Source organism: Cynara cardunculus (assembly GCF_001531365.2).
Source record: "Cynara cardunculus var. scolymus isolate 2C chromosome LG 1, CcrdV1, whole genome shotgun sequence".
Taxonomy (NCBI): domain Eukaryota; kingdom Viridiplantae; phylum Streptophyta; class Magnoliopsida; order Asterales; family Asteraceae; genus Cynara; species Cynara cardunculus.
The window spans coordinates 32,141,069-32,161,279 of record NC_037528.1 but is presented as its reverse complement, the minus strand read 5'-3'; the positions used below and the strand labels follow the sequence as shown (position 1 = coordinate 32,161,279).

Below are 20,211 nucleotides of genomic sequence, written 5' to 3'. Positions count from 1 at the left end.
AGACAAGAAATTGAGATACATTGAAGAGCCCGAGGCTATCTTAAATCAACGAACGGTGAACTTGCGCAACAAGGTTGTGGATCTAGTGTTGGTTAAGTGGAAACATCATCGTGGGCCAAATTGGACTTGGGAGAATAAAGAAGAAATGATGGCGAAATACCCGACATTGTTCGAGCCACGATGATTCCGAGGACGGAATCTTCAAAAGGAGGAGGTATTTGTAACATCAACCTATTTAAATATGCTTAACTAGTAATTATAAGCATACCTTATGTGTTATTTTATTTTTTTTAAATTGCTAAAATGGTAAGTATGCTAGTAAGCTATAAGTAGAACTCATAATTGGAATGAGATGTAGAAGGTAAKATTGGTGCTAACACCTCACAAATGACATAATTAGATAATTTGAGGGTTCAACATACAAAGTACATTGCATACATGATAGTTGGGTAGGTATCTAGAGTGCCTAAATGAGAAAAATCTACCCAAAACTTGAATGGAAGATCTAAATGGGGATATAAATGTTGAAACACCTTTGAATAAGTTAATATGAAGTGTTAGAGTTGTCGGAAGTCGAAAAAGTCGCGTAGATTGCATTTTATGCAAGTTTTTCAAATTACGGTATGATTTCGATAAATTACGTGCACAATACTCAATCGGGAGGTTTTTGATAGGATGTTAAGCTTTGGAACTAAGTTTTGGATCTATTAGGAGTTGTTGGAGGTGTCGGAAATTTTTTACGGGATTCCGAACTCAAAATCAAAAAATGGCAAAATTTTAAAGGAAAGCATAACTCGTACAAATATGAAAACTGCTATTATTGGGAGGTATTTTATGAATTTTTTTTATTGTAAATTATATATTATCTTGTTATGAACGCGTAGGTGAAAACCTTATCGAAAACGGAGTTTCGAGCGAAAAGTTATGCTATTTTTAGTGTTTAATGGTCAAAACGGGTACCCAGCCAGGTCAAACCGACCCAACTCGGGTTTTAGACATATAAACACGAATTCAGCACCAATTCTTCCCCATTTTCGTTTCTAAGCTTCTGTACTCTTCAAGGGAACCAAACTTAGGTGTTTTAGCAAGAAATTGGTGAAATTTTGGAAGATTATTGAAGGTATGCTTCCATTTTTGATAATGTATTCACTTTGAGTTCAAAAAATCATGAAATTATGGTTGCATGTTGAGAATTATAAGCTGAAATCTTGATATTTTGTAGGATATGTAATACATAAGTTATTATCATCTTGTGGAAATCATGATTAGATAACAAGAAATAGTTGTGTATACATGATATGGTTTGGGAAAGTTTGACTTTTGATAGTCAACCTTATATGAAGATGAACTAGGTGAATGTTTAGTAAAATAATGATGGATTCATGATGATTTCATATAAGTTATGGTAATATAAGACTAATAAATGAATTTGGTACAAAATGGTTTCGAGTTTAACTTGAAAAGGTGAAAAATAGCTATTTTCGAGTTTGAAAGTCTTAGTATAAGAACTATTTTAGAAAAATCGTAGAAAATTGTAGAAAAATCCTAAAAATATGTACAAATAGGCTCTGGAAAGGTAAGAAAAATTTCTACAGTTCATATTTGAAAGTCATTTAATGATTTTGAGTTTAAGAAGGTCAAAATATGTCTGCAAGTAGGTGTTGTAAGGAGAAAACAAAAGTAGAAAACTTGAATTAAAAAGGGTTAATTTTATGCTATTGTTGTGCATTGCTAATAAGACTTTATATATGAACTCTAGGTGTTATTTAAGAATAATTTAAGGCCTTGGGAGTGCTTTCCAACCACTGAACGGGAGTTAGAATTCGACCTTTCGGTTTGGCTTCCGGTTTGATCAACCGATTTCATTAAACAACATAGTGAGTTTATGTGGACATATGTGTGTACTTTGTGATTATATATGCTATAATGTTTTATTGTTTATCCATGATTCATGTTAGTTCTAGATTATCACCTCGAATTGGTCTTATTGCTTGTATTGTCTTGTGGTGTGTTTTGGGCGCCGATTGTCGATATCCCATGGAGTCCGGGTGAGACAACCGGAGGGGCTGCCATACTCACTGCCTAGTGGGAGCCAGGGAGTGAGTATAAGACTTTGGTATAATTCGGAAGAAGAAGGGCGGATTTGGTGTCAAGTCTTATGTTTGTGTGTGAAGTTAATTGGTATGTGACTTTGCTTGATCTCGAGTATGATGTTGATTATATTGATGTTCTTTTTCTATGTTGAACATTCTTTTGTGATTCTCACGTTCAAAGTAGGTTGTTGTAAAGAACATCATGTGGTACAACTAAGTTGTTGTCGTGTTGTTATGCAAAAAAAAAATTTCTTTCGAGACCTTCTTTATTTCGTAGTATGTACGCTTATTTATCACATTGTAACCACATTTTTCCACATAAATTCACTAAGCCATATACTTATCTTTTAGTGGTTTTAACTTTTCAGGGCAAATTGGCAAAGGCAAAAACAAGGTCGGATGATTGATTAGGGATTGACGTGTAAAGCCTACTTTTGAGTTTAGGTATAAGTTATACTTTTGGGTTGTTCATAGTATGTATATTTCGGGTAGACATGTCTCCAATGATTATGTTTTTGTTAGCTATGTATTTATTAAGTCTTAAAATTATGTATTTTGGGTTGTAAATCGTTATCACGTATCTTGAGGTTTTTGAAACTAAAATTTATTTAATGAAGGTTGGTAAGTGTTTGTTTTGTAATCGTGGTGTTACAATGAAGATCCATAGGTGCGATGAACAACGCATCTCCATAACCCCTCTGGTCACCAACACTTGGAGATTTCAACAACAGTTCAACCAGAGGTATTCATTCAAGAAGACTCAAAGACCCATGGTTGAACACACCTCTTAGAAGACAACTGGAGATGGCAAATCGACAACTGAATTCTCATTGCTTTATTTAGTTCAATATTATTTCCATATTTCTAGTTTTCTATCTTTCCTTAGAAGATTTGCGATATATATTTCTTAGATAGCCATATCCTTATTTAGATTACTAGTATAAATAGGTCTTATATTTCTTGTAATCGTTTACGCTTCCATTCCATTAAAAATCAATAATAGTGAATCATTTGACGCTCCAATTATTCTTTGAATATTCTTGAGTTGGTCATCACTATTATCCATCCATACGATATATTTAGGTTATTCATAACTTGAATATTCGTGTTCTTGAGTTGTTCATCACTATATTCACCAGCAAAGTGACTTGTACGGTGACAGTTGTAGCAGATGCTGAAGTCTTATCTATTATATCAGATTTTGGCTTTTCCTTTAAGGTCAACGAGGGAGATCTGCGGAAGTTGCTTTTGTTGGCGAATCTCCTAAAGGATTTAGTCAATAACGCCAGTGATTCATCAAAATCTGCAAGATCATATTCTTATACATCCTCAGAGTTAGTAGAATCTAACTCTGTACTAACAACAGGAAGAAGAGAAGAAGAAAAAGAAGAAGAAGGGGTTTCAGCTGAAGCTTCTTTAGAGATCAGAGCTAACGGAGAGCTCTTCATTTCTCTGGAATCTTTGATCAAATTCCTTTTCAGCTGACGAGATTGCTCATGATTAAGCAAGATCTCGTAAAGAGTAGAAAGAGAGAGAGAGAGAAAGAGAGAGAGAGAGAGAAAGAGAGAGAGAGAGGACATGTCATTGAACATCTTGAGACACATGGAATAAGTGTATTCAGGAAGACATTCTAGAAACTTAGTTAAAGTTTCAGAATTAGAATATAACCTGTCTACAGTCCTAAGATCAATAAGAAGACAATTAAAATGTTGATGTACTTCAGACAATGTCTTAGTCTTTCCACATAGAAAGCTTTTATATTGTCTTACTAATTTGATCTTCCTTGATTCTTGAACCTGAGAGGTTCCTTTATATTGAACACATAAAGTGTCCCACATGGATTTGAAGGTTCTGAGTTTTATCACAGAGTGATAAACCTCATCAGGAAGAGACATAACTATTATAGACCTAGCACGAGTGTCTATAACTATTTTCTTCTTGTTTTCATCGTTCCATTGATGAGGGGGCTTTTGAATCTGCCGTTTAGGAATCGCGGCAGTCGTAGCTGTTTCAAGAACAGCGGGAGAAATAACAAATGATACATATGGTCCATTTTCCATGTAGTGTGGAATTTCAGGATCCACATCTTCCAAAAAGAGGGACATCCAATTTTTCTAGAGACTAAAGTTGTCTTAGATGAATCAGGAAGGTTTGCCAAGAGAGTCATTGTCTTGAAAGTATGTATGTTTGTGTTTTGTAAAGCCATTTTAAAAGCAATAAGATTATCTAAAGAAGGAGATAATATAATGCAGAAAACAACTAAACAACTAGAGAAGATAAAACACTGCTCTGATACTTGTTGATCCTATTAGGGTCTACAAGATGTGTACAATAGTTTGTAGAAAGGGGGGATGAATACGAACACAGAAAACTTTTCAAATTTAAAATATATATTGATAAAGAATGATCAATACAGATTTTACAAGATTATTTGCGAAAAGATAAGGTAAATAAAACTTATCTAAACAATCTAAAGTTACACACTAATTCTTAGCAAATAAAGAAAAGATTTGTTGTTAAAGACTTAAAGGAAAGTAAGTTCTATCTGGGAAAGAGCTATTTAGAATACAACAAAGAGTATCTAACTTGCTCTTGAAGATGAGCATACTTGTTCTTAGATGTGTGTGTTCTTTTACTTAAGCGTAAGTAAGTTAAGGTAGAGGTAAGAAGTATCTCTGCATGGAGATAGAACACATCTATTTATAACCATTGCATTAAATGCACATTTAATGCAACATGGTAGAGTTAGAACGCGTGTCAAGCCTTAAGAGAAAGGCTTATCCTTTGCTACAGTGAATAGTACAAAAGCCTATTCATGAGCAGACATCCTTTCACAAAGTTGGTGGGTAATAGAGTCAACTAATCGGCTTCGTACCATACCACCTTTTAGAAAGGGTATGAGTTTGTCCTTTGTGTGTATATGAGGACAAGACCAAAACAATCCTGCTCAACAAGCTTCTTTTGATCGTTGAATGTTGGAATAACCTGAAGGTCTCTTCAGCATTTGCTGAGGCTTGGGCAGTCTTCACACATATGTAGACCAGGTTGTAATCACTGAATACCGTTTCAGATCACGTACTCGCTAGTCTCTAATCTTTAGTTTCAGTCTTCGACTTTCGCTGAAGATTCTTTGGTGTGAGTTTTGTCTTCTTGAAGTATTGCTATCGCTGAGTGGATTTACATTACAAGTTCTTCAGTGATCACTGAACAGACTCAATGATGATCGTTGGAACTGAAAACAGAAACATAAATACTTCGTGTAAGGTAAAATGGATTATTATCAAATCAATGAGAGAGAGGATCAACACAGATTTTGGAGGTTTGAAATCTTTTAGTAACTTTGAGATTATGTTAATGAATGATTGGCATTTTGTAAGTATGCTGGTTTAGAAACTAGATATGACAGGATTGTATTAGAGACCACATAATAGAAGTCAATTCATTAGCATATAGAATGCTATCAAACCTGAAAACAGTAAACCTTTGAACATACAGACCTCACTAGGCCAACATACCAAGAAAAAGTTAAGACACCAACAACAAAATAGAGCAAGCAATAACAATTACCTGTGAACCATTTCTATTTAAAGAACAAAACCAAATACTAGAATCTCAAAATGGTGGTGAAAACAAATTACCAACGACAGAAAGCATCCATGAAGATAACATCAGAAATACAAGTTACCACCTTTCCAACCATAGAAATCAAAAGTACAACCACCACCTACTAGAAAGTACTTCAAGAATCTAACATAGCAAATCCACCATCATATCTAACTTTCCATCAAGCTGCAACAGATCATATACTCAAGAATCAGGAGCAAGCTCAGTAACTCCAATATTTAGAAATCATATACTTCCAATGGTCTTTAAAATAAAGTATGGTATTAAAACTCCCTTAAGATTCTTAGAGCATTAGATAATCATCCAAAGCCAGAATTCAAAACAACCAAAGCTAATATCCCAATGAATAATGAAAAGAGCATGATTCACCACCATACTTGGATTCAGACCAAAATGCCTACCAGATCTTGAGCATTATCTTTACGTAACATTAAACCTTAAAAGACGACTTCTGAACACTACAAGCCTCACTAAACAAACATACCAACAAAAGAATTAAGACACGAACAACAAAATGAATAGAAGCAATACAGTTATAAACAAATGTCATTTGAACCATTTTTACCTAGAGAAACCAAAAACTATTTGTAAGCAGATTCAAACCCTAAAAACATGATATAGCAAACCCTAAAGACACAAAAAGGAGGAATTTTAGAAAAGCTCTAAAACCACAAAAAATTGAGTTGATGAAGAAGAAATACAACGATTTTACATACCTAAGACCATATAACATTGGTGTAGGGGACTGGTGACAACGAGCGAGGGAAGATTTGCAGGAAGAATTCGTCGATTGAGGAAGCCGATTGTTGAATTAAAGAAGTCGGTTGCTTAGGAGCGCCGATTAAAATCCCTGTATTGGGAAATTGAGTTTTAAAATATAATGTGTCTAATATTTTTAATGTCACTTGATGACATGTCAATTTCTATTCTACATCATTTCTTAAAAATACACGTCATTTTAGTTTACCCGTTACTTGAAGTATAGGTAAACCAAGTACTTGAAAGTTTAAGATTTCACATCTCAGTATCAAAATAAAAATTTTAAAAGTATGTTACTCAAAACAGGAAACTAAAGTATGTTATATTTTTATGTAATTTGGCCTATATTAAACCATCAAATATGTACAAAAATTCAAAATAACTATAACCCATCCTTTTTAACATATTACGGATAATTTAATTTTCTAAAAAAAGGCCACATAAACAACCACCAAAACCCTAAAAATTCAAGATTTTGGGAACACAAAAATCAAATTGAAATAAAAAACCCTCTCATTTCGAACAAGAGAAGGTTTCCGACGCCGGTCAAATCAAGAGTCATCTTCCCGGAGGAACTAAGGCAACGACTTCAGTTTCCGAAACCAAAATACTGTTCCCTTCTCCAACAGGACGACATCGATGGATGATTCTAATCAGCACCCCGAATCTTCCCCTGCCGATATAGATGCATCGGAACCATCATCAATTATATCATCTTCTTATGAATACTATTCAACAATATTACGCCAACAGTTCCACAGCTTATGCTCTTCTTCCGCTTATTGGCATGTGCTCGAAAGCATTTCTAGTCTCTGCAAGAGGACAATCGTCTCTTCAACACCAAGAAGAAATCGCGGGACGTCTCTCCCTCTTCCAGTGCCTTCAGCATCTCTTGAACCTTTCAAGTATGAATGTAGAATTTTAAAGGGGTCGCTTGTGGCCGCTTATGTTAATTGGGTTTAAATTACGATTAAGTTTTGCTTCGTCTCCTTCAAAGTCTTACTTTTGTTTCGGTTTCTAGTTGTTTTTTCGTTTTCTGAGAATTTCAGGTACGCTAAACGGAATGAATAATCGCATGATAGTGTTCTAACTGTGATATGCTTCATGATCCAGGCTATCATCTGAGTCATCTAGAGTATATGAGGTTTTAGAGGACATAGCGGAGCATACTTTCTTGAACATGCATAGTGTCCAGAAGAATTTACAATTTTGGCAAGCCAGGGCAGAGGTTTTGTAAACCGTTTTCTTCCTGTACAAGTTTGCTATATATAGTTTTCACCACGGTATTTGACTAGTGATATTTTACGGTGTTATCTAATCAGGGATCAGCTTCTCAGAAAGCATACTTCATGGCTCTTGAGAGAGGGCCTCGAGCATTTCTTGATGGTTCGGCACAGTTGATACATTACTATGTTTTCCAGGGTACTGGCATGCAGCATCTTTCTTCGTTAGCATCCATACATATCTCGGAAAGGATAAGTATCTTAACTAGGTTAAGATACTCCTTGGCTACATTTTTAGCACAGGTTCGATGTGTTTTTTGTTGTTGTTAATTTAAAGTATATGTGAACATTTTGTTATCGAGTTAAATCCAGATTTTGAGTTTCTTCTGATGGTCCTTTTCTCATTGATCCATCTAGCTTTGATTGGGCCCTCAATTTTAGTCTGATATTCTCCATTTTAGAGTATAGATAACTGCTTAGGTTATCGTCATCTATAAATATGCATGTGGAAAGGAAAAGGAGTGATTTTGATAGACGTATTTTGAGGATGCAGAAAATAGAAAACGTTTTTCAGAATTTTGTATGCTCCAGGAGTTGCAAATTTAAGAAAAATGGTTCACCGATCTGTCAAATCAAACACCTGTACACTTCCTCAGAAACTGGAAATGTATTGTTCACACATTGCCAAATGCATGTTCTGGCTTCATATTTTGGATGATATGGTCATGTTAATCATTCTATTTGGTTCAATGAAAGGTGAACTATACATCCATGCAATTGAATCCTGCAACTTTTTGACGAATATTTTTCAAGCCAGATATAGATGTTGGAGCCTTCATCTATTAGCTTAAGCTTTTTGAGGAGTTGGGGAACTTCAATATAGCTAACTTCTGACATGTAGGCACATTAACACATACTAGGAACAACCCACTTGCAAGGCACATTCCATTTACATCATTTTTTTTCCTGCCAAGTATTTGGTGTTGTAGAAACCTGCCACTAATTTTGAGTGGAAGGGTTTCTTTTTTCATTAACTGTTGTTTTTACACTAATCAAACAAAGAACATGGTTTTAGATGATAACATATGTGATGCAAAAGACATCTTAGGGGAGGGGTTATCTAGGAGAATAACTTTAACAGATTTTTTTTAATGCATGACCTTCTTATGGATTTAAGAACGTCTTCGGCTAACAGAAGAATGCCTCATCCTCATCCTGACACAAGAATGCCTCAAAATTTGTAAGAAGATCACACGTTTAAAAAAATCTATGAGAAGGTTAGTTTTATAAATACCCCCCTTGGGAGTGATCTTTGGTAAACATAGAATGCAACATGATTTGGCATACGAAGGCAAGAGATGGTCGAAATTTTAGCTAATGGGACCCTGTTTTATAGTAAAGTCAAGATCAATGTATGTGAGTGCATGAGATGGATTGGTAGGGGTGTAGGCTTAATGGTTTGGATGTACATCCATTGCCGTGCTGGTGGCAGATGGGTATAATACACTTCTGGATCTGTTGCTATCTTGCAATAGAGGTGCTAGTTACCGTAATTCACTCCTACTGCATGCTATCTATCAGTATGATCATTGGAGAACAAACTTGCAGATAGTTGAAAGACTGGTTATGAGCTTGGATTGTTCTGAATTTTTTTCATTTTTAGTATTCCCGTATCTCATGAAAACTGCAGCACTTTATCCTTTTTGGCATATCCAATGAAAATGGAGGCGTTTCCTTTTTTGGAAATATTCCAAGTTAAAATTACTTATTTGCCCATCATCATCATTACAAACTAATCGATGTTTTTGATTTGGATTGACAAGACTAATGCATTTGATTTTATTGAAAAGTATTTTTTTATAAAGTAGTTAATCATTTTACTTAAAATATGTGCCAAGCCAAACTTGCAATTTTGATGTTATATATAGAGTGTGCTCTGTAACCATATAGGTACCACTTTTGATGGGATGTGAATCCATCTCAAGCAAACAATATGTAATGTGATAAGAGAGTTTGCCCCATTCTTTTTTGTGCTTCGTGATTAATTCACAGTCAGAAGGATGCATTAACTGACACCGTCATTGTTCAAGATGTTTATGATGCTTGTTTTGACTGGTCTGTGATAATATTGTGAATATCTTACCCACAGGATGCTGATATTGCCTAGATAAACTATGTAGTTAATTAACAACACCTATAATTTATATGGTGCACTGGAATAGATGTTCAGTTTCACTTGATTATTTTTTACTCTTGATGTAGGTGTTTCTGTATCATGATGTGGTTGCATAATTGTTTGCTATTACGTAGTATCCACTGAAGTTCTCCTTTGTGCTTTAGTACACTAATCACACAAGTTATATATGCCTGTGCAAAAATCTAATGATAAGGATATCCAGTCTCGGTCCTGATACCGCAGGGTCTTGGGACAAAGTTCTATCTATCTCTTAACACATGCCTATCTTTTTTCTTCTGATGTTTTAAAGTTAAATTGAATATTAAGTCAGTTTTTACTTTTTGTTACTCAATTAGATTTATCTGGAGGTTGACAAATTCGGGGAGCAGATCCTTAAGGAGCCTGAAAAGTCATTGGCTCCAATACTGGCCTCTATAAATGGTTTATTTTTAAATTTGGAAGCATCAATTGGCCATTTTAGTGCAGTACGTCTGGTAAGTATCTTCTATTCTACACCTAACACATGCTAATTAAAAAGAGTAGGTGCAACAGAACTTGACACATGTTGATTGGATGTTCAAGTTATCACATCGACATTCATTCTGATAAATTCATTCACAGACTTGCAGCATGGTGTGTACTCAAAAGTACAAACCCCAGATTTGTCTGGTTATAAGATAAGTAATCAATTCAACTTACACTTAAAATCTGCAGACGGGTTCTTCTGTTGATGGGAGCTACTCATCTCCTTTGTTGTTTGAGAAACTGCCGGATATAAACCAGGAAGAGTCTCAATGGACTGATTGCGAGATTAGAGATACCATCAACTTGATATATTTAAATCTAAACAAGCTGGATGTGTACTTAGCTCTACTGGTAAGATTTTGTTTACCTTGTAGGCTGTAGCTGCCACTTTCAAATTGCCAATTAGCCTTTTTAATCCGTTTGCTCTCTCTTGCTCTCTTCCTAAATTCAAAAACCTGTGAATTCTGTCAGTTGTATCTAGAAACAATTTGGTTGGATACCTTTACATGCTAGATGGTATACAAAGTATGAAGCATCTAAGATCATACAACGGATCTGTCAAATGTAATATGAAGATTGGACTATAGATGGTACAAAAGGGCATCTGTGCTGTGGTTCTACTTTTTGTCCCAGTGTTTTCATGGGAAATCATTTGGAAACACTCTCTACCTTTTCCATGTTGGCAGGCCAAAACTTAACAGTTTGCTTTTTAGAAAACATTCTGCGCTGTAATATTATATGTAATGAATAGGTCGAACAAATGGTGTTTATAAGCATTTATGCCTATAAAGCTTTATTTACTTGATGGATAAATCTTTCAAAACCTTTTAAATACAATGAGGCATACATGTAGAATTGCTATAAATGGCAAAAGAGATTTGAAGATTTGGTTCATCATGAGGCTTAGCCCTTAAGCTAGAAAAACCTACCATGACATTCATTAATCATTATAGCATCCGAAGGTGTAGGCTATTGGTCCCACGATCAATGGCTTCAGTTTTCCCAAATAAGCTGAATATGACAGGGGTGTAATTATCAAAGAAGAGACGCTCGGGTGCTAAGTACATTTAATTAAGGCAACCCCTAACACCACCTCTTTTATCCCTTGTATGTATAAATGATTATCGTGTCATGTTGGTCATGGTAACCTCAAGGAAGCACATCAGGATAAATGACTATCATGTCACGTTGTTAGAGCCCAAACTTTCTTTGTCATTTACCTCAAAATATTAATTGAAACAAAGATGTAAGCAGCACAAATGAAAATTTACAGATGTGGTATTTCGGTTAAGATATATTGATACTTGTATTTTTGAATCTTTGGTGAACTCTATAAATAAAAACGCAGTTTTTAAGGGATGCTTTGGTTTCTCACGTCTAATTTCTGCACGATATGATTATTATTCCTTTTGTTTAAAGGAGATATATTTTGACTTTCTTTGCAATTAAACGATTTACTGTTTAACTTTAGAACTGTTGTGGGATTGAACTTATCATAGACACAAGAAAACTAATTAGGCCTAATATCAAGCACTAAAAATTGGAAGGGTGGTTGATATATTGGCAACAATATCCTCTCCGTTATGTAGTTGGAGGGTAGTAGGTCTGACATTGAAAAGTCTATGTCTATTTGGTGCTGGAGGGAGTAATAAAGTTTACTTCTATGCTCATTATAGAAAATGTTGGAACATTGTAGAAACATCTATTATGTTGTGCTTAAGAACAAGTATCCAGAGATGAAAATTAGGTCTTCTAAATGTGAATTCATTGTTCCTTGAGAATTTCGTTGGGAAGCAACGGAAGTTCCAAATTTGTTTTATTGCTTTTAAAGAGTTTTGGGGTTCACCTCGTATCTAATGATTTTACTTGTCCCATTATTACCCGATTTATTCTTTTAGACTAAGATTCAAAATGGTATTGCTTTGTCCTAGGTTGCCAAACACAAGAAGCCAAGGACAATAACCCTGCACTGGTTGCGCTACACTTTTGGGGCCGTAGGAATTTCAGTATTTTCACTATGGCTTCTAAGCCATAGTAGATTGGCAGGAAGTCCTGACATTGACAATTGGATTCTTGAGGCAAAAGAGACGATAACTGGCTTTTTGAGCAACCATGTAGAGCAACCGGTAAGACTTGTGATGATGCTTTCACTTATCATAGGATTGGTACTCTTGTAATTCATTGTTACCGATGTCTTATTTTCTTCTGACATTTTGCTACGTTTTAGCATGTACATCTTCTCAAGTTCCTTAGAAATGAGATCAAGAGAATTATTTGGTGAACTTAAATGAACTAGGGATGAGACTCGAGGACCATATTCCCAAACCGAACCGGTACCGAACCGAAACCTAAACCTAACCGTGTGCATGTAATAGGTTCGGTTATCGGTTCCAATTTTACAACTAATTCGGAATTTGGTTTTTTGGTTCTCGGTTCAAGATTTTCCCGAAAAAACCCAAACCGAACCGGAATTTAAGGGGACACATGACTATTGAAATTCCATCTTTATTTTCTCCTGAACTATCCATATCTTCTCCTAAACTAATCATATTGTCTCCTAAACTATCCATATCTTCTCCTAAACTAACCATACCTTCTCCATAACTATTCATATCTTCTCCAAGTTGATCAAAAAAATTTCGGCCCTATTGTTTTGATCAAAAAACTTGAGCACCTCAAAAAATCGGCCCTATCACCATAAAAAATATCAGACAAAATGGAAAAGAAAACGAAAGAGGAAAAGGGAAATAAAATGGCAAAAGAATAGGGAAAAAGAATACCGAAGATTAAGTGGTTTGTGATTGGTTTTGATACATATCTGAAAGATTTTCAAATATTATGTACTTTTGATTGTTGAACTTTTACGCTTGGTTTTGATACACATTTGAAACACTATGAACTTCTGATTGTTTCTTAACCCACTTTCATATTTCGGTTCTAAGTGGTCCTAGTATTGATTTTTCTATCCCGAAGCCGAACCGGTACCGACTTGTACATAACGTTCGGTTTTTGGTCCTAGTTTTGAGTCCCATAAAAAATCGGTACCAACCGGTTCGGTCCCGATCTGATACCTAAAATGAACCATTTTCACTTAAAAAGTTGGTATATGAAGTTTACTTGTCGGATTAAAAGAGATAGATAGGATCAAAGGTCTCATTTTAAGTGATCGTGAGCTACCAAAGGTCTCTAAAGAGCTGCATGATATATATTTAGGTTCAAGGGTAGTAAGCCGAAGTATTTAGGCTAGGAGATTGAGATTAGAGTTTAAGGACTCCTTTTTAAAACTGGAAGTGTCAACAAATTTGAATCCCCATAATAATCTTTGTGTAGGAGTGCTATTATTGTGCCCACTAATCTACCCGAACACTGCTTGTAGAAGTTAGATCGCAGAGAGATAATACCATTACTTTTGTAAGTGTTGCTTGTAGTCTGGTACTCCTCGAATGAATGCCCACCATTTATTTTATATCTTGCCCCAAGAATAGGCTGAACTTTCAAGTTTCATGGTGCAAATGGTATATTATGAGCTCCCTCAGTTTTAAATCGCAGAGAGATAATACCTACTTTTGTAAGTGTTTCTTGTAGTCTGGTACTCCTTGAATGAATGCCCACCATTTCTTTTCATATTTTGTCCCAAGAACAGGCTAAACTTTCAAATGTCATGGTGCAAATGGTATATTATGAGTTCCCTCATTTTTGTCAAGCAGTGCCCTATAGCAAGGCACGTGAATTGGCTCATAGGATTCTCAATGCATGTGGTATTTAACTGTTTTCTTGAAATATCCATGAAATGACAACTAGACATACTTTAAGAGACTTGGGGATCAAGAACTAATTCCCAAGTGATGCTGTAATTGGTGGTCACTCTAGGTAGGAGTTGTTGCACAAAATTTATCGAGTTCCAATGATTCACTTCGATCATTAAGAGGGATCCATGATCATCAGTCTTGCTCTATCATGAAGAGCGTGGGTCTTGGGGAAAAGGTGAGTGTACTTATATGCAACTATATATCCTAAAGGTAGTAAGGAGGAGTGAAACAATTTGTCTGGGGAACAAAAAAGTTCAGCTAGTGATTATGTGGTTTTCTATTTGGATTAGCCATCTAAAATGTCCTTCGAAGTAATGCTCAAGTACATATAGAGTTACTTAAATGAGATAGTCTTTTAGTGAAGTCATAGCGAGTTGTAAGGGTTTATTTCCTTGTTTGTATCATGAAACTTGAGTCAACAGACCTACATACCCTGGTGTAAGGTGCTGGGCCAAGGTTATTGTAGTTGATTTGATATGGTGGTTTGACAATAGAATGCAACACTCAAAAGGTATTGCATGTGAGACTTATAAGACCATATTAGGCAAGCTATTAATTAAGTGATGCTTGAATTGCAACAGATGATCATTGTTTAATCTAGATGGTCTATTAAAGACTTATGAGTGATCTTTAACATGTGGTGTTGTTCTATGTTAATGGCAGATACATAACATCTATCTTATTCATATCTCTGTTGTAGGATGGTTGATCTTGTTTTTGTTGTCTTTTAACATCAGTGCTCTTTTTCTAGAAAGAGGACGACACTGCTGGCAAATATATTGAAATGAAACAAAAGGAACACCTAACAGGCGTGGTACTACGCTGAAAGCATGATTACTCACCAAACGGGATAGAACCCCAATCAACGAAATAACATGCACTAACCCAATGACTAAACACAAATGGTTGGAGCAACCTCCATACCACTGAACAAGTAACCAAAATAAAGTAAAACTGATAGAGAAATACACCACATTTCACATTCTAAATGCCAAGTAATAGTAAAGGTCCAACTAAGCTCCAATTTGCTTTAGCCGTCGTAAATCAAAGGCGAAATCATGCTTATATTATTAGAGACACCATTCATAACATGGGGAAATTCCAATAATTTTTGAATCTCTATGAGGTTGGCCGAATCTTTGAAACCAATGGAAGCTAGCCAAAACCTCACCTCTTATTGGGAAGTCGTGACCAATTCAGGTATCGTCCTCCTCTTGCCTTTGAAAATTCTGATTGTTTCATTTTTGCCAAATGAAGTACACAATAGCACTGAGGGATATAATTTGTACAATGGACCACGAGTTATGTTTAGGGCCTTGGTGATACATTCAATGTGTCCTCCCAAATCATTCGATATAATAATGTTGCCGAGCATTAGTTTTAAAGGGCTCCACATCTTCTAGTATTTGCCCTTGAAAAAGAGATACTAGTGGAAAGGCATAGGCACAATGGGCATTTAAGGTCCATCCGACCATTGTTTCGAGACATCATTCTATCCTGAGTACAAGGGTGGTTTCCCGAAGCTAAGAAGAGGCTCATGGTATGTTTAGGGATACAATGTTAGTGTCAAACTAGCCTGAACCAAGGGACTTCCTCCCAAGATCTTGAATATGTGTCCAAAAGGGATGGGGCTGCCATTATCGTTCTTCAATTGTACACGACCTTTGTACCCGTTCCTAATCATAGGAGCCTAAATACCTTGGAGATCGTCATGCATATCCTCCCAATCCGCAGGCCAACCCCTATGAGATCTACAAGGGTGCTGACTTTATCATTCTGATTGGAAACCATCCTTCAATGTGGTTCTCATAGAAACGATGTTGCATAGATCCACAAAGCAAATCAAGTTGGGGCATGAGTGCCATCCCCAATAACGTGGACTAAGTGAGGTTGTAACCATTCACGAGTTTGAAGAATATTGTGCTAGGTTCCGGGGCACACCTTTGTAATTGGCACATTCCAAAGGTGGTAGGTGATAAGAGTAGATCCAACGAGCGCAAATAGTATCTTTTTTACTCTAATGTTGTGTTCTCGGATTTGGGGAGAAAAGAAAAGAAAAGAAATGGATAATAAATAAAGGGAGGAAAAAAAATTATTTATGTTCTCAGAAGGGATAGAAAATGAAGGAAAGGAAAAGAAATAAAATAATTTTTCATGTTCTTGGATAGGAGAGAAAGGAAAGGAAAGATGTTATTTTTACAAATATTCCTTTTATAAAATAAATCCTTTATAATGAAAGGCTGGGTAGTTCAAAATTTTAATGATATTTTTTTAAAGGGTTTTAAATTTCTTTCCTTTCTTTTCTTTCCCTTTCCTCCCATATTTAGAAGGAAAGTCTTGGGAGACTTGTCATTATTTTCCTTCTATTTCTTTTACTTCCTCTCTAAAAAAGTTTCGAGAACACGAGTTCTTTTAACTTTCCTCCCCTTTCCCTCCTTTCATTCCCTTTCCTTCGTAAAAAAGGGTTTCAAGAACACATCGTAAAGGTTCTGAGAGCAAAGCTATGTTTCAATGGATCAAATGCTTAATGCCAAGCTCCCCAAGCTCCCTTGGAAGACATACTTTGCCCCAAGCTACTTTGGCTTTCCCATGTCGAGCCTCTCCTTGAGTAATAGGAAGTCCCTCCAACTCAATCAATATCAACAACATGCGTTACCGGTTAGGCTTGGTTGATTTTGTCAGAAAAGAAAGTACCCTTCTCATTTTCAGTTATTGTACCCTTTGGCAACCTAAGAGTGGTAGCTCAATAACCCATAGAGAAGCAATCATGGATTTTATGACCTGAATTCTCCTTGCCAAGGAAAGAAATTTGTTTTTCTAGCTTCCAACTCGGTCTTGAATTTTGTTAATCAGAGGCATGCAATCACTATGTTTGGTTTTTCCTATGAGTAATGGAACTCCAAGGTAACAAACCAAAAGGGTTCCTTCTTGGAATGGGAGTATGCCTATAATGTTTCTCCTCACCAAAGAGGGGACGACGTAGAAGTAAATGGTACTTTTCGGAATGCTTGCCTTAAGCCCGAGGTTTCAGCAAATTAATCCAAAGGAGATGGTACTAATTGTAGAAGAGGGGACGTTGTAGAAGTAAATGGTACTAATTGTATTGTAGGATTTTTGGATATCTATCTTCAAAGTGCATCTAGCCTTTCCACAACCGAGATGGTAACCACACGTAAGTTCCTGAGCCATAAGAATGTTGTCTGTTTTATGTCTACTCGGGATAAAAGCTTATTGGTTTTCTCCAATCAACTGTCCCAAGCTGCTTTTTATGGTGTTTGAAAGGATCTTATTCATGCATTTGAGGACCACATTGCAACAAGAAATAGGCCCGTAGTCCGCAACCGTGGAATGGGAGGTACATTTTGGAACAGGAGTGATCAAGGTATGATTGACTTCCCTTAGAATTCTAACAATGTTAAAGAAATAATTCACAACACTTCATGTCATAACCTCGGTACTTTTAAAGAACTTAGAGCCAAACCGGTCTCGTCCTGGGCCTTGTCATTCTCAATAGCAAACATAGACGCATTGATTTCGTCAATGGTGATGTGTGTCGTCGTGTGAAAGCATCATCACATCTACACCGTTGACAAACAGGTTGGGGTCAATCGCATCTTCATTCCGACCAGCCTTCTTACCAAGCATACATTTATGATGTTGGACAAATTGATAAGCAACCATGTTGCCTTCATAATAGTTCCCTTTTGGATTTTATAAGTGACTATGGGAGCATTCATACCATCCAAATCTAACAATATTTCTTCATGCTGGCCAATGGTTTCTTCCTTGAGAAACATATTGTTCACATGAACTATAACCCATTATAATTGATATTATCCTCAAAGAAAAGGGGTGTTTCTCATTGTAAGCCTCCACACAAGGGATCCCACATGAGATCATTTAGATGGACTACCACACGACCATGAACAAAACAACCACTAAACAATAGATCTTGGACAAAATAAAACAAAGAGAGACCAAGATCAACGAGGAAATGCGGATAATCAAGATTTCTTGGAAAACCCTAGTCGCCAAAAGTCACCTCCATCCCTTTTTCCAAGAAAAGGAATCTGCCCCAAGCTTGTTTAAATTTAGGTATATCAGTGCTCTTTAATGCGTTATAGATGCTAGCTTTATGCATGATATGGCTTACAAGCTAGTTAGGCCAGATCTTCTGGATATTAATATGAGTAGATTTCCTTAGAATATTAAAGTAGGGAGTTTTCCTTTTTCATACATATATTTCGATTTAATTCTAGGAATTGTATTTGTTATTCAAAATAGAATATAATACAAATATTTATATACAAAGGATTCCTATATTAGAAAACTACACAAAGGAAGGCATGGAAGTAAAACCCTAGATATCTAATTACGTAGGATATTTAATACTCGTGATGTGTATTGGTTGGAGAATTCTTCTTATCGATATCATCTCACATGACCAATCTCTTATGGCGCTATACTCTAACTCGAGACTTGATTGGGAGACTGTATGTTGTTTCTCGCTCTTCAATGGAAATAGATTTCCATTGACAAATACAAAATATCTTGTAAATCTATCTCATGGAAACGGGACAACCAGCCCAATCGACATAAGAGAAACCAAATATCCAGGCATCCCCTTCTTAAGTGAATGCACCCACTTACTGGCCCTGATTTGAATAAAGTATTCCTAAGCTTGGTGTGGCCTAGAGATACCTCAAAACATGAAATGTTGCATCCCATGACTTGTATAGGGAGCAACATGAAGTGGCTCAAGACACTAACATCCAATGTATATTTGGTCGACTGATCGTTAAATAGTTTACCTTTCCAACGAGTCTCCTGGATCTCTCTAGATCCTTAATAGAATTTCTATTAACATCCGGAAGAAGTTCTCTTGTAGTGAGCATCAGGCTATCTTACATCCCAATAGATCACACTTGGTAAGCATATCAAGAACATATTTTTATCCCAAGGAAGTAATGAAGCCGTCCAAGATCAGTAACTTCAATTCGAGTCTGTAGAAATTGTCTCAACTCTAAAATCACAGCTCTATCTTCGGTGATAATAATGTCATCGACATAGATCACTAGAATGATTGGTCGATTATCACAATATCTAAAAAACACAGAATAATCCAGGGAAGTGCTAGTCGTATATGAAAACCGTCCAAACTGTGCTTTAAGGGATTGTTTAAGACCATAGAATGAACGTCGCAATCATCATACCTTTATGGACTCCTCAAGAACAAACCTAGGTGGTTGTTCCATGTATACCTCATCTTAGGCACTTGTTTATGGTGCTGTCGAACATACATTTTTGTGAACAAGTATCAGTCGATACTATTGGAATAACAACATTTGATCTCTTCACAGGAATGTCAAAGACCCAAGGATCAAAAGATTCACAAGGATCTGAACAAGATTGGTTGACTCTGAACTACTAGAGCTAGGTTTGTTATAAAAGGGACTCAACTCATTGAAGGTGACATCAACTGAAGTAAAGTATCTACATATGTAGGACTATAAGAACATACCCTTTTTAACCACGTGAATACCGAAGGAATACACACTTGATAACATGCGCTGCAAGGTTTTTGTTTTGGGCGATAATTATGAATAAGAAACACATCCAAAGATTTTACGAGGCCAAGGTTGTGTCTTTTGGAAATAGAATGGAAAAAGGTGCCTTTTCTTTTAAGTACAAAAGAGGGCATACGTTCAATCAGAATTAGCTATAGAACTGCATCGGGCAAAAAGCTTTGTTGGTGCATCGTGGTGAATCATCATAGTGCTAGCCACATCCAACAAATGGCAGTTCTTTCTTTCAACAATGCCATTTTTTTTGGGTGTATAAGAACACGATGATTCATGTGTAATACCATGCTTAGATGAATAAATTGTAAAACTACAAGAAAATTATTCTTTTCCATTGTGGAATCTTAGAGTTATAATCGGGGCATAAAATTGGGTTTTGACATAAGCATGAAAATCACAAAAGATGGGAAAATCTCTAGC

At 36.0% G+C, this 20,211-nt stretch overlaps 1 protein-coding gene across 1 annotated transcript in view; it reads left to right on the top strand.

Annotated features, from left to right (window-relative positions):
- Positions 1 to 7,075: 7,075 nt before the first annotated feature.
- Positions 7,076 to 20,211, top strand: part of LOC112509429 (protein DGS1, mitochondrial) — a 33,187-nt gene continuing 20,051 nt past the window's right edge. Inside the window, exons 1-6 of the mRNA XM_025114388.1 lie at positions 7,076 to 7,381; positions 7,590 to 7,704; positions 7,799 to 8,002; positions 10,232 to 10,369; positions 10,590 to 10,751; positions 12,332 to 12,526. Of these exons, the coding sequence (XP_024970156.1) occupies positions 7,116 to 7,381; positions 7,590 to 7,704; positions 7,799 to 8,002; positions 10,232 to 10,369; positions 10,590 to 10,751; positions 12,332 to 12,526 (1,080 nt within the window). The 5' untranslated portion in view covers positions 7,076 to 7,115. The remainder of the gene's footprint in view (positions 7,382 to 7,589; positions 7,705 to 7,798; positions 8,003 to 10,231; positions 10,370 to 10,589; positions 10,752 to 12,331; positions 12,527 to 20,211) is intronic.